This window comes from Pan paniscus, chromosome 6 (assembly GCF_029289425.2).
Source record: "Pan paniscus chromosome 6, NHGRI_mPanPan1-v2.0_pri, whole genome shotgun sequence".
NCBI classification, from domain to species: Eukaryota; Metazoa; Chordata; class Mammalia; order Primates; family Hominidae; genus Pan; species Pan paniscus.
Window position 1 is genome coordinate 179,366,836 of NC_073255.2, and position 13,251 is coordinate 179,380,086.

At 41.9% G+C, this 13,251-nt stretch overlaps 1 gene segment (V, D, J or C); it reads left to right on the forward strand.

The window, feature by feature from the left end:
• The first annotated feature begins 3,313 nt into the window (after positions 1 to 3,313).
• LOC129398365 (T cell receptor beta variable 11-3-like) lies at positions 3,314 to 3,834 on the forward strand. The segment is given in 2 exon segments: positions 3,314 to 3,362; positions 3,454 to 3,834. Coding segments are annotated over 2 exon segments (357 nt in total).
• The last annotated feature ends 9,417 nt before the right edge of the window (positions 3,835 to 13,251 follow it).

A 13,251-nucleotide genomic window follows, 5' to 3' on the forward strand; every position in this document is an offset into this window, starting at 1 on the left:
GACCAAGATATCTATATTGTGTCAAAGTATCACTCCACTAATTGCTTATTAACTATAAAATATAAATGATATCTTTGCAATGGAGAGATCTGATGTCTGTGATGTTAAATTTAGTATCGCCAAAAATGTGTAAAGACAGCATTATATGTTCTTGTAATTGATCGGATGCAATGGGAAACACACATCAACTATGGCATGGTATTTGCCAAAATATTTAACCTCTGATAATGTGGAAATTCTGATTGGGGGTCATTTTACCAGTCAGCTGACATGGACTCTTACAAAAATCAAGACCATGAAAGTTGGAAAATATAAGTGGGCCAAAGAGATGTCTAGTTTAAAAGTAGCTAAAAAGACCTGACAACCAAAAGAAATGCATAATCTTTGATAATGTCCTGTAGAAAAAAAATTAAAACCAAAGGACACATTGGTACAACTGGAGAAAGAGGAATGTGAAGTATATATGAGAAAATAATGTTATATGAATATTAAGTTTTTGAGTGTAATAAAGGCATTTGTGGTTTTCTAAGATAATGGCCTCTTTTTAGGAGAGACATACTGAATCATTAAGAATAAAATGTTTTATTTCAGAAATTGAGGGTAAAATACACAAAAAGAGATAAAGCAAATGTCAAAAGATGTTAATAATTGAAATACATTTTAATATTCTGTTTGTTGTATGATTCAGCTCCTCCAAAAGTGTCAGTTTTTTAAATAAAATTAGAAGAAAAAAATCTTAAGATCTTGAAATGTTGGCATGATTTCAGTTTTGTGGTGGGTATTTATTATATTCATTTTCAATATCTTTGAAATATTCTATAATTACCATAAAACAAACACACAAGATAAGGTTTCTTTTAGCCCTATAGTGTACTTTTTCTATGGGGACAGGCTATGATTTTTAAAAGTCCCCCCAAAAGATAAGAGAATTTATAGTCTGAGGACAAAATAGCTGATATCTCTGAGATGAGCACAAAACTTAGCTAACAATGCATGTCAAGAAGCTGTTTAGTAAATACACAGGACTGTTTTAACTGAAACAGGAGATTCTGAGTTCTCTACAGGTTGGTCAAGAACTCACAGATGTTGGGGAATTGCCTGAATGTAAGTAGAGGAGTGGTAGTGCTTGTCCTAAATTGTGGTTGGATAATATGTGTTTGTGTAACAGGGAGGGGGCTCTAGCAGGACTGAAACACTGTCTGTGGGGAGGAGTCTCTAGCAGGACAGAAGGATCACATGGAGCTGGGATGAATTCCCTTCAGTCCCCCACAAACACTGTCTGATAGTAGCCCTGATCTAATTTCCATTGTTTAGAAGTCCCACCACTCTCCCTGAGCCATGGCTGGAGGGCCTAAGCCCAGTGGCTCTGAACCATGGGCCATCAGGAGGCACTGAGGTTTGATGGGGTCCACATGTTTTTGAAACAGGGCTAAGTGTTGCCTGAGAAGTTGAGTTTAAAGGAAAAGTGTGGCTTCATCCTAGCATTAGTATCTAGTTTGCAGGTGTTTTGAGTGGTCAATGGAAACTCATCTTTCTCCACTGATGCCAGTGGGTTCTGTTTGGCAGTGAAATCTGAACTGTAGCAAACCATTGAGTGGAGAATCTTCTGAGCCCACTTGAGGGGTAGATGGAGGAGAGCCACGAGCCAACCTGAATGCTCACAGACCCATACAGAGGAACAACTGCCTCCTTGGGAGAACAACAGAGAAACCTTAGCAATGTGCCCTATCCTACACCTAACCTATTCTAGTGTGTCCTGGACGATGGACAGGAGAATGTAAGGGGAATGTAGAAGATGGGAGTGGACAACTGTAGATGTTTCCAGATATCTCAAATTGCAGTAACACCACAAATATTCTTAACAAGAACCAGATTTTCCAGAACTCTGGCATTTCCTTCCCTGAGCAATGAGACGGCCCTTTGGGCCCTGACACAATCATGGGTGTTTTTTGTTAATTTGTTTTGGTGCTCAGGAAGCAGGGGAGGCATGAGAATACCTGGGGAATGCCTTTCCTAGAAATAGGATGCCCCAATTTCAAGTATTTCACATGCAGCTTGATAGGTCCTGTCTCCAGCCACACAGCCTCCACTCTCTCAATGCTGTTGTCATCCAGGGCCCTAAGCTCTGATCACAAGGACGGAAGAGGTAGTGACACTGTGATGTGAAGACACTTTCCACCATGAAATTATTAATTGGTGTCAATATAAGGCAGGCTCCGACTAGCAGCTTTTCTACCACAATGATAGACAATTTATATGGAAAAGAGATGGTTCTGATAATTCTACACTCACAGGTCTTCACCTGATAACCTTGACATGTGTCCCCTAGGTTTTAGGAACTTGGATTTCTTTAGGCTGAGTTGTACTATTCCCTTTCTCTGAACACACATGTCATTGGTTAGTTCATTCATATTGATTCTCAGGGCTTCTCCAATCCCTCAAGCCTTCCCACTCTACCACTCAGATAAGGAGAAGTGTGTCTTAACTAATGTTGCATAATTTTTTAAAAAATTGCTGGATACTAACACTGCAATTCAATTGTAAAATATGATAGAGGTGTAAGTGTTTTAGATTCCAGAAGTCCTGCTCAATTTTGCATTTATTGTTAGATATTCACCCTGATATTTTCAGGAATTAGAGTGTTCTTCACCCATTTGGGTTAAGATATCAGAACTTACTTTCAATACATTGGTGACCAGAGACTACAGGCAGAATCATAGTGAAGGCTTGATACATAATACATAATGAAGATTGATAACAGCAAAAAGGGAACTAGTCATTGGCCTTCAGATAAAAGAAACCTCCCAACTTTGTGCTCAGGGAATTATTTTAGCCCTTTAGGTTAGAGTATGTCAGCTAGTTCAATGCAGTTCTAGGATAAAGCTGTGTCAATTACCCTAGAGGACTGGGAGCATGGAGGACCTGGTAGAAAAGAAATACCCCAAGAGAAGGAAAATTACACATAAAATCAAGAGGTCACTAATTGATATATCTATTTTGAGTTGCCTTTGAGACTTCCATGTAGAAACATCTAGCACAGGATAGGCCTAGAGATGTAGTGAGAGATCTAATCCCCCAAGCCCTGAATATGTGAGTGAGGATGCTTGGATGAACTTCCAGTCTATGAATACATTAAACAAACTTTTAGCTCTGTTTTAGTTTACAACAACTGTTTTCTAAGAACTTAAGCATTTGTGGAGACAATGATGTCACTGTAGGAACTTCTCTGTAAGGACAGCAACATCCCACTTCCTCTGCTCCTGCTCACAGTGACCCTGATCTGGCAAAGCTTCCATCCTGCCCTGACCCTGCCATGGGTACCAGGCTCCTCTGCTGGGTGGCCTTCTGTCTCCTGGTGGAAGGTGAGTCCTAGGAACACCATGATCCTCACATAATCTCCGAGTGATTATTCTAGTCATTTCCTTCTATTTTAAAATTCTTTTTCCCCCACAGAACTCATAGAAGCTGGAGTGGTTCAGTCTCCCAGATATAAGATTATAGAGAAAAAACAGCCTGTGGCTTTTTGGTGCAATCCTATTTCTGGCCACAATACCCTTTACTGGTACTGGCAGAACTTGGGACAGGGCCCGGAGCTTCTGATTCGATATGAGAATGAGGAAGCAGTAGACGATTCACAGTTGCCTAAGGATCGATTTTCTGCAGGGAGGCTCAAAGGAGTAGACTCCACTCTCAAGATCCAGCCTGCAGAGCTTGGGGACTCGGCCGTGTATCTCTGTGCCAGCAGCTTAGACACAGTGTAGCAGAGACACTTCCCTCCTGTGCAGAAAACCTCAGGACTCTCTCCTCTCTACTCAGCTCACAGCAGCCTTTCCTTATTCCTCATCCTCCCAGGGAAGAAGTGAATTTGCAGATATTGCTAGGATTCATATAGTGGGAGGAAATGAACTATTTCTTACAACATGAGCGCTATAATTGTTGTTTGAAAATGTGTCTCAGGGATTTGAAACACTTCTTGGGGACAACTCAAGAAACCTAAAGTGACTTATCAGAGATTGAGTCCTCAGGGGTAGTGATGGTTTCTCTCCCATAAAAGTATGTGATCATGAAACATGTACAATAAACTTAATAATACAGATAGTGATTATACCAAGCAGCAAACAGCAGGCTCCCCTTCTGTAGTTGTCAGCATGTGAATGACTTGTTACCCTTAGTGACACCCTGGCTGTCTAGCAAAGTCTCAACACACAGTATGTGTTTGGAAATCTTTTTCCTTCTGTTTTATTTTTGGTAAAGTATGTTAATAATGATGTTGTTAATGATAGTGATTATAATTTCAGGTATGTTATTCAGCCCTTTTTCCAGTTCAAAGAAATGCACACAAATGGATACCCCGGCAACCAGTTCCAAATCTTAGCTCCAGATGAATTCTACTTCTCCTGAACTCTCTAACTCTTCTATGTAATCATCCCAGCTCAAGAATATATCTAGACCTGGACCAGTCAGTTCAGAGGACATTTTTACGTGTCTGCCTTGTATATTAAAAGTTCCTTAGTGGATTAAAATATTCCTTGTAAGAACTTCTGAAGCAATCAATTGCCCTCTCCGATAATACACTCTGTGTGTCTAGCTCCATATTCACTACTCTACTTCTGCCTATACTCTCTAATACTAGAAATCTTTCTGAAGTATTGGTTAGAATTACTTAAAAAGCAACATACTGGAAATTGTCTGAAAGCATTGTCACCGTCCTTTATCCCCTCCTGACTTCCCTCCCCTCCTTATCCAATCTCATACCTGATGGCAAGTCAGGCTTTATGTCCATTTGCTCATTGCACATCTCCCTGTCCTTTATTCCTCTAATAAAACCTCATCAATGTGATGGATTAAAATGACCACTCACTTACCATCTCCTTGTCAAAATTTCTATTTTGTTCTTTTTCCAATCTGCTATGTTATTTATAGTTAATAACTCCCTCATAACATTTTCTGAGATCACTTTTTATATTTGAACATAGGACACACAGTTGTTTCAGAGTCTGTCTGATCATTTTCACCTCTAAGATCTTCTTAGGATATTTTTGTGATTTTCTTTTTGTGCTGCTTCTCAGTTATGGTGCTTGAGTTTTCGTGGCGTTTGTGTTTCTCCTTACCAATCTGCTGATGTTTGACACTGTGCCAAACACTACAGTTGTAGAAATAATTTTGGGGGTAGGATGGATATTTTTCTGCAGAGATCATTTTTCTGTGCTTCTGAAAGTGCATGTAGGTATAAACAGTCAGGCTCCCTGAATCACAGTTTAAGGCTTGAGGTGTCCTGGAGCATCTGGAGAACAGGTTTGTCTCTGGCTTATTGTTACTACTGGAATTTGGCAATGACACGTTCGGTATGTTCTGGGCTTTGCCTTTACCCCCGTGGCCTGTGAGTCAGCTTCCTGAGTGCTGAGTCAGGATCTGCAAATGTCCGCCAGGGCAAACAGACTGCTGTGCTCACCTCCCAGAGCTCTTGCCCTCACCAACATTCCAGCCAAGTTATTCCTTATCATTTTTTTAGGACTTTAACTGAAAATTTTAATGTTGTTTTTGATTTTTTTTCCAAGTATGTAGATAACAACAGAAAGAGTGAGTGCCATTATCCTTAATTATTGGGATTAAGGTGAAAATAACTTTACTTGGAATTCTAATTTTCCTTGAATTTTAATGTTAGATTCTTTGTGACTTGTCTGATATTCAACCTAAATGGTATAGATATGTTAAACTCTGATATCAAATACTTTAATCAAGGCCATTCATAATCCAGTTGAGACATATCTTTGTTTGGGGCATGTTGTTATTAGAGTATTCTTCTACTGTTATTTATTTCTATCACATAACCTCTGTGTTCCATTGGACCATATGGCAAGATGGGAAAGACAATCAAGAGAATGCTGAGATTTGGTCAAATAGTACAGATTGGGCTTCAAATTAATTTAATTACTGCGTTCTGGGGGTGCATTTGTGCTGTTTTATGAGTATTTCCCGGGGCAGTGGTCAAAATTAGAGGGAGTAACTGATATGTGGCTATTGTTTTACCCCGTTTAAAGCCAATCTCCTGGGACAACACACCCCATTTTGTGGGGCACCCCGAAAGTAATAATCCTGTTTTAATCTTCCTATTCCTTGCCAAATCTTCTCTACGGAAGGGAAATCAGTTATACTATTTCCTCTCTTCATTTTAGTTTAGTCTCTCCTTATTTTCCCATTTTCCTCCTGGTTCCCTAGAGAAAAGTAGATTATTTTCAACATGTGCTAAGATCAGTGAGGAACTCTCTCTTCCATGCAGGGTGGCCTGCAGTTTGGAGGGGACAGGGAATGGGTTAAATTCTGTTTCAGCATCATGTTAGCCAGCCCATCGAGTTTCACAATGAGACGTGCTGCTTATCAGTATTAAAACTGACATTATGTTTCCACCTTTCTGACTGCATTGTCAATGTCTGGGGTGTTTCTGTCCTACCCCATAGCACTAATATTATTCGTTGGCCTTCTAACACCAACTAATCATAATATCCTATATCCCCTGTACTCAGTGAAACAAAGCTCAAGTCCCTGTGTCCTGGCAAAAGAGAGCACATTTGTGCTATTCCGGCCTACTGGCCACTAGGAGGCACTGTGGCTTCGACGTCATCCGGAGTCTATGGTGAGGAGCTGAGATTGCTCCCTGGAAGAAGATGGTTAAGAGGTTGGACCTAAATTCAGGGAGTTGGTTTGCAGATGTCTTGAATAATGGCTGGGAATAAAGGAATTAGTACCGACCCTTCTTCCTCCATTGTAGAGGTGGGTTTTGCTTTAAATTGTGCTTTGAGTGGGGCTGAGTGACAGATGTGCTTTGCAGCGGCTATACCTCTGAGCTCGCTTAAGATGTAGGGGCACAAGGAGCTGAGGTGGTGCAGGGCCCATGTTCCGAGCTTGGAAAACCAGAGAAGCAGTTCTTGTGTCAAAGGAGGCTTGGAGAGCCTGGCCCCAAACCAGCCCAGGCCAACCCTACCTGCTCTGTAGAGAGTAGAACAGCAAGAAAGGGAGGTGCTACCCAGGACCACAGCAGAGGGACCCTGTCGCCAGGGAGATGACAATCACAGTGATGCCACCACCATATCCACGTATGAGGCATAGTCCAGTGTGTCTCCTGGAAGAAGATGAAGCCTGGGCAGACATAAGAATATGTTTTTGAATAGGCTTCCCTTGGCCTGATTTTAAATTCCTTCCATGTGATCATGCATCTGTCTCTACCTGTACTTTGTACCCGGCTTCTGCCTCTCACCCATCAGTCCCATGGCTACTAGAAGGTATTAAATTTCTACTGACAAAAATTACCACTAATTTGGTGGCTTACAACAATAAAAATTTATTATCTTACAGTTCTGGAGGTTAGAAGTCAAAAACCAGGCTAAAATCCAGGTATTGGCAGGGCTACATTCCTTCCCGAGGCTCTCAGGGAGAACTATTTTTCTCTCCTATTCAGCTTCTAGAGGCCACCAGTGTTCCTTGGCTCATGGCCCCATCAATCTTCAAAGCCAACAAGGACTGGGTGAGCCTTTGCTCACTCTGCATCACTCTGACACTCACTCTTCATCCTCCCTCTTCCACATTTTAGGACCCTTGTGATTACATTGGGCCCATCTGGAAAATCCAGGACACGCTCCCCATATTAAGGCCAGCTGATTAGCAACCTTCATTCCATTTGGAACATTCCTTTCTCCCCTTGCCACATAATTTAACACATTCCCAGTTTCTGGGAATTAGACATGGACATCTTTGAGAGGTCGTCACGCTGCCTGCCACACTTGCTACTTGGTTACACGAAGTAGTAAGCAATTAACTTTTTGAAGGCAGAATTATGGCCATAGTTTTATATCCTGGATCCAACAGACCCTGCAAAAGGATAGAGCCCACATGGAAATAGCCCCTCCAGTAACACAAGCTAGTCTGCAAACTAATGCCCTTTTACTTTGGGAAGTGCTTTTGACTGCAGGGGACTCAGAAGCATGCCTCTGTGCCAACAGCAAAAATGTGCCCTTCTCTTTTGTTGGCAAGTAACTTAACCAACCAACCCAAAAAACAGATCTTTCTCTCAGCTTTCCATAATCTCTGAGACGAAGTAGGTTTGGAGAAGTGGGGTTACGGGGGAAAAAGCCAGGTGTTAATGATGAAAAAACATTGAACTTTTCTAGGGGTAGTAATAAGATTTAATTCAAGACTAGAACATTTTAGCTGCAAATCTTCAAGAATAAGACAATATTATCCCCTTTCTGTTTTATTGTGGGACTAGAGAATGTGAGAGAGGTTACATTCCATGGGCTTTGGGAATTTAATATGGTTCAAGGATAAACAAACCCAGGTTTTTCACTGCAGAGAAGAGCTTCAAATATAATCAGTTTTCAGGGCATCAGCTCAGCTCTTGTATCCCTAACAATGCAGTTGACATGCGTCTTCTCAGATGTCTAACTCCTAACTCACTGAGGGATACTTTAAGTACATATAAAGGACTAGAAGCACCAAGCTACCAGTGAGAGGAAGAGGAGAGCTTGCAGAGAAGCTGGCTTGAAATAAGACAATGAGTTCATCTTTAAATACTTGCCATTTGAGGTGCAGATGGATACAGTTGGCAGGCTCCTAGGTAAGGCACGTTATGGAGAAGCTACCGTGAATTGATAATATCAAAACAAATATCCAGGGAGCCTCTGCAAGTGTGCATCTCTATTTCACACCAATTATAGTTGAGTTAATTCCTGCCTGATTCATCTCCCAGAGATGCAGCCTCCTCTTAAAGTTGGGGGTGGTGGCCCATTCAGTGATGTCACTGACAGATGCATTCTGTGGGGATAAAATGTCACAAGATTCATTTCTTTGCTCATGCTCACAGAGGGGCTGGTCTGGAATGTTCCACATCTGCTCTCACTCTGCCATGGACTCCTGGACCTTCTGCTGTGTGTCCCTTTGCATCCTGGTAGCGAGTGAGTCTTCAGAATATTTACCATCATCAGGCTGGGCTTCTGCATGGATGATCTCATATATTTTCCTTATTCTGACGCCCAATTCTGTCTTCTTTCATAGAGCATACAGATGCTGGAGTTATCCAGTCACCCCGCCATGAGGTGACAGAGATGGGACAAGAAGTGACTCTGAGATGTAAACCAATTTCAGGCCACAACTCCCTTTTCTGGTACAGACAGACCATGATGCAGGGACTGGAGTTGCTCATTTACTTTAACAACAACGTTCCGATAGATGATTCAGGGATGCCCAAGGATCGATTCTCAGCTAAGATGCCTAATGCATCATTCTCCACTCTGAAGATCCAGCCCTCAGAACCCAGGGACTCGGCTGTGTACTTCTGTGCCAGCAGTTTAGCCACAGTGCTGCAGAATCGCCCCTTTCCTGTGCAGAAACCCTGGTGTTTCCCCTTCTCCTTCTACCTCCCAGCAGTCCTGGGCAAAGTCTTTCCTGTTCCTCCCTCCCCATGAGAAAAAGTGGTTTTGGGTTGTGACAAAGACAGAAAATGAGGTTTCAACATAGGAAACCTTATGTTGATTTGAGGATTACGAAATGGGTTTTGAGGATTCCTTAAAAATTTTCTCTGCTCAAAACACACAGGAGTAAGATAAACCTTGGCTACCCATGCTGGAGATTTCCCTGCCCTCCTGCATTTGCCATCCCATGAGAATGGTGGGACCTCCTGAGAAAGGCTGCATTTTCTGAACTGTGAGGCCCTCTGCATTCTCTCCTAACTCTAAGCTGCAAACAGAAATTTCCCTCACACGTTTTCTAGATTGTAAAAGAAAGTTCTTTACTATGATTGTGGACATTCCTTTATAATGCCAATTTCAACTTTACATTACTTCAGGATTTTTCACTACTCCTAAAGAGTGTCTCAAATGTGGCTAGAGCAAGCAGGTTAGTACACTAGATGTAAGCTACCTGGCCTGGAATCTAAGGATCCATATTTCTCTATTCTGCATAAGAAGACCAAGGTGCTGGCTAAAGGCTGTGCACACTCACAGAGCACTGATGAGGCCTCCTGGTAAGGACCCACACTGGGGTATCTAAAAGCAGACAGGCATGTCCAGTCTTCTGTTGCCCTGTTTCCTTTCGGATTATATGTCCTTAACACACAAATTTACATTTTCCTTCTTATTTATATGAGAAGTTTCTATACAATACCTGCAATCCATTCTGAGTGGTTATAATTTCTCTTTGATATTCATACTTACATACTGATTCCTTCTAAATCCCTATCATGGTATCATTGACAAGTGAGGCAAATGATCCCTACATTTTGAGTGCCCAAGGCCATTGAGGTTTTTTGGAGCTCTGCCATATGCCAAATTCCACTTTGTCATTCTATATATTTTTTTTTTTTGACGTATAGGGATCCTAACTTTTAAGACGGAAATAGTATAGAATTCCTCCCTGGTGCTTCCAGATCATTTTCTCCCTCCTACTTTAAAGCCCAGCTGCTTTATACATATTACTTTATAATATTACCCCTTCTTGTTGTACCTACCTTATTACCTTCAGAAATTTTCTTTTTTTAATCGTTCTGCCTGCTACTAATCCAGTCATCATTCTTAATACTATTCATCACATACACAATTTATTCACTGGCGAGGCTTCTAAGTTTCTCGACTTCCTATACCCTGAGTCTTTTTCCCCTCTAATCATTTTCAGACTTGTTTCCATGATTATAGACCATTAAGGAACAACAAAGATCTTTCAATATTTCTATTTAAATTGTCCTGTCGTTCTACCACTACCTCTCTTCTGTCTATATCAGTAACTCCTACAATTCTTCTATTTCTCTGACCTCTCCAGTTCATAGAGCCCATAACTTTTATTTTTTAATTTTTGTTTGGTTTTTCTAGTATGTTATTTATTAAAAATAAATTCTCTGTCCCTCCTCTCACCCCTGCTGGCAAATTGGCCTTTCCCAACATCTTTTCCTGCATGGATAACAGGTCTTGAGGACGCAGATGTGGCATCCTACCTAAACTACAGGCTCAGGCTTTTCTGGGACAGTGAGGCAGCAGCTCTGCCAGAGCCAAGGGTGGAACAGCACAAGACGACATCAGCAAACCCTGGTGCACCTAACTGTGGGCTGCTATGGAGTCCGGGATGGACTGAAGTTCCTCCTGCTCCAGGCCTCAGGAGACAAAATCCACAAAGAGAGACCCAGCGGCCCAGCAGCAGCCCCCTGAGAGCCCACAACTTTTTAACTCTTATGCTTTCTTACATTCTTTTAATTATATTTTAAGATTTAAGACTATAATATTAACCCCGATTAAAGCCAACTCCCTGTAGGTTCCTATGAATGGCAGAGTTGGGAGGGGCACTAAAAAATCCCCGTGGGAACTCATTCGATTTATCTTCTATAGTTGTCATAGCCTCCTCTTAGGTTCCTCTACTTCTAATCTTGGCCTCCCTCATTCTAGCCACCAACCCAGGGTCTACTCTCAACACAGAAGTCAGAGTGATCCTTTAGGTTAGATGTTGTCACTCGTCCACTAAACCATATAGTAGCTTCCCGTTTCACTCAGAAAAAAGCCTACAGCCTGCATAGGCCTACGAGGTCCTCGGGGATCCCCCTCCCTGTTGTATTTCTTGCCTCCTGTCTGTTCCTCTTTCCCTTGCTTATTTTTTCACAACACAGTGGTCTTCTGGCCATTCCTCGAATACACAAGGCACACTTCTGCCTTAGAACCTTTGCTCAAGCTATTCCCTTTGCTTGGAACATCCTTCTCCCAAGTATCCCAGTCAGGCCTGCAAGAAGCCTGAATTATTCTATCAGTGACACAATCATTTTCCTAAAACCACTTTTCAATTTTTATACATTCAACAATTCTCCATTGTTCACCAGATAAAAATGTCACCTCGGGAGGGCATTTGAATTTTTAAACATTTGGACCATATCTTATCTTATTTTTGACTGCTGAGTAAGATAAATGTTACTTTATCAAGTGCACTTCATACCCTTACAAAACAGTCTTACACAATTTAATGCCTGTTCATACATTTGTTCTTGCAATTTCTGCTACCTTCTTCATATTGTTCAATACTTCTAATCACTCAAGACACAACTGAATGCTTCTTTCTCTATGAAGCAGGAAATGGTTCTATATACTCTATTTTCACAGTGGAGTAAAATAGATACACATTTTAGGAACAAAACAACCATGCAGATTATAGAAATTAAACTATTTTTTACATACTTTCGAAGGTGAGGAAGTTCAGAAGCTCAAATATGGTTAAGATATGTTTTGCTTCTATTTAAGTCCACATTCCCCACCACTTTAAATCTTCCAAGAAAGATTTCCCTCATTCAAATTAAAAAACATTTTGATACAAATTAAAAACATTTTGATACAAGACTGGGGGCAAGGAAGTGCTGAGTAGAGAAGGGCGGGGTCCCTGGTGAGGGCTCCACCCTCGGGCCTGTGCCCACAGACCTAAATGAGGACAAGCGTTTCTGTTTTTGCACTCAAAAAGTTGCCTTTTGGCCCGCCACGCCTCCCATCCTGTGCCCATATAAACCCGAGACCTTAAGCGGACACGGACACAAGAGGCTGGACGTCCAGAAGAGCAGAAGAATACAGCACCAGACACCGGCAGATCAGCGATGGCGGAAGGACACGAATGCGAGGGGAGTTCAATCAGGGGAAGTCTGCGAAGAGTCCTGCCACTGGGCAGCCAACTGCAGGGGAAAACCACCGTTCCACTCCATCCCTCAACTTCTGGCTCCCCATCTATCTCACTGAGAGCCACTTACACCACTTAATAAAACCTTGCACTCAACCTTTCAGCCCACATATGATCTGATTCTTCCAGTACACTGGGCAAGAGCTCAGGCTGTCACATTGGCCCCCTGTCCTTGCAATAAGCAGAGGGTCTATTGAGTTGACTAATGCAAGCAGACGGCAGACGGCATAGCTGAAAGAGTGCACTGTAAGTCCTAGACGCTGCCATCCCTTGGGAGCCCAAAAGCACTCCCCATGGCCTCTGCACCTGCCCGTCTGCATGCTCCCCCTAGGGGTTTGAGCACTGGGGCACCAGTGAAGTGAGCCATCCATCCCCCTGTCACATGTCCTGCAAGGAGGATAAGGGAATTCTCCCGTTTTAACTTAATCTGTAAAAGACCTTGTTAAGAGGATGAAAAAGAAGCCACAGCAATGGATAAAACATTTGTAAACTACATATCCAACAAAGGAATATTATGACTGTTTCGAGATTTGCAGAACTGTCTATTTAACCCATAGACTCATG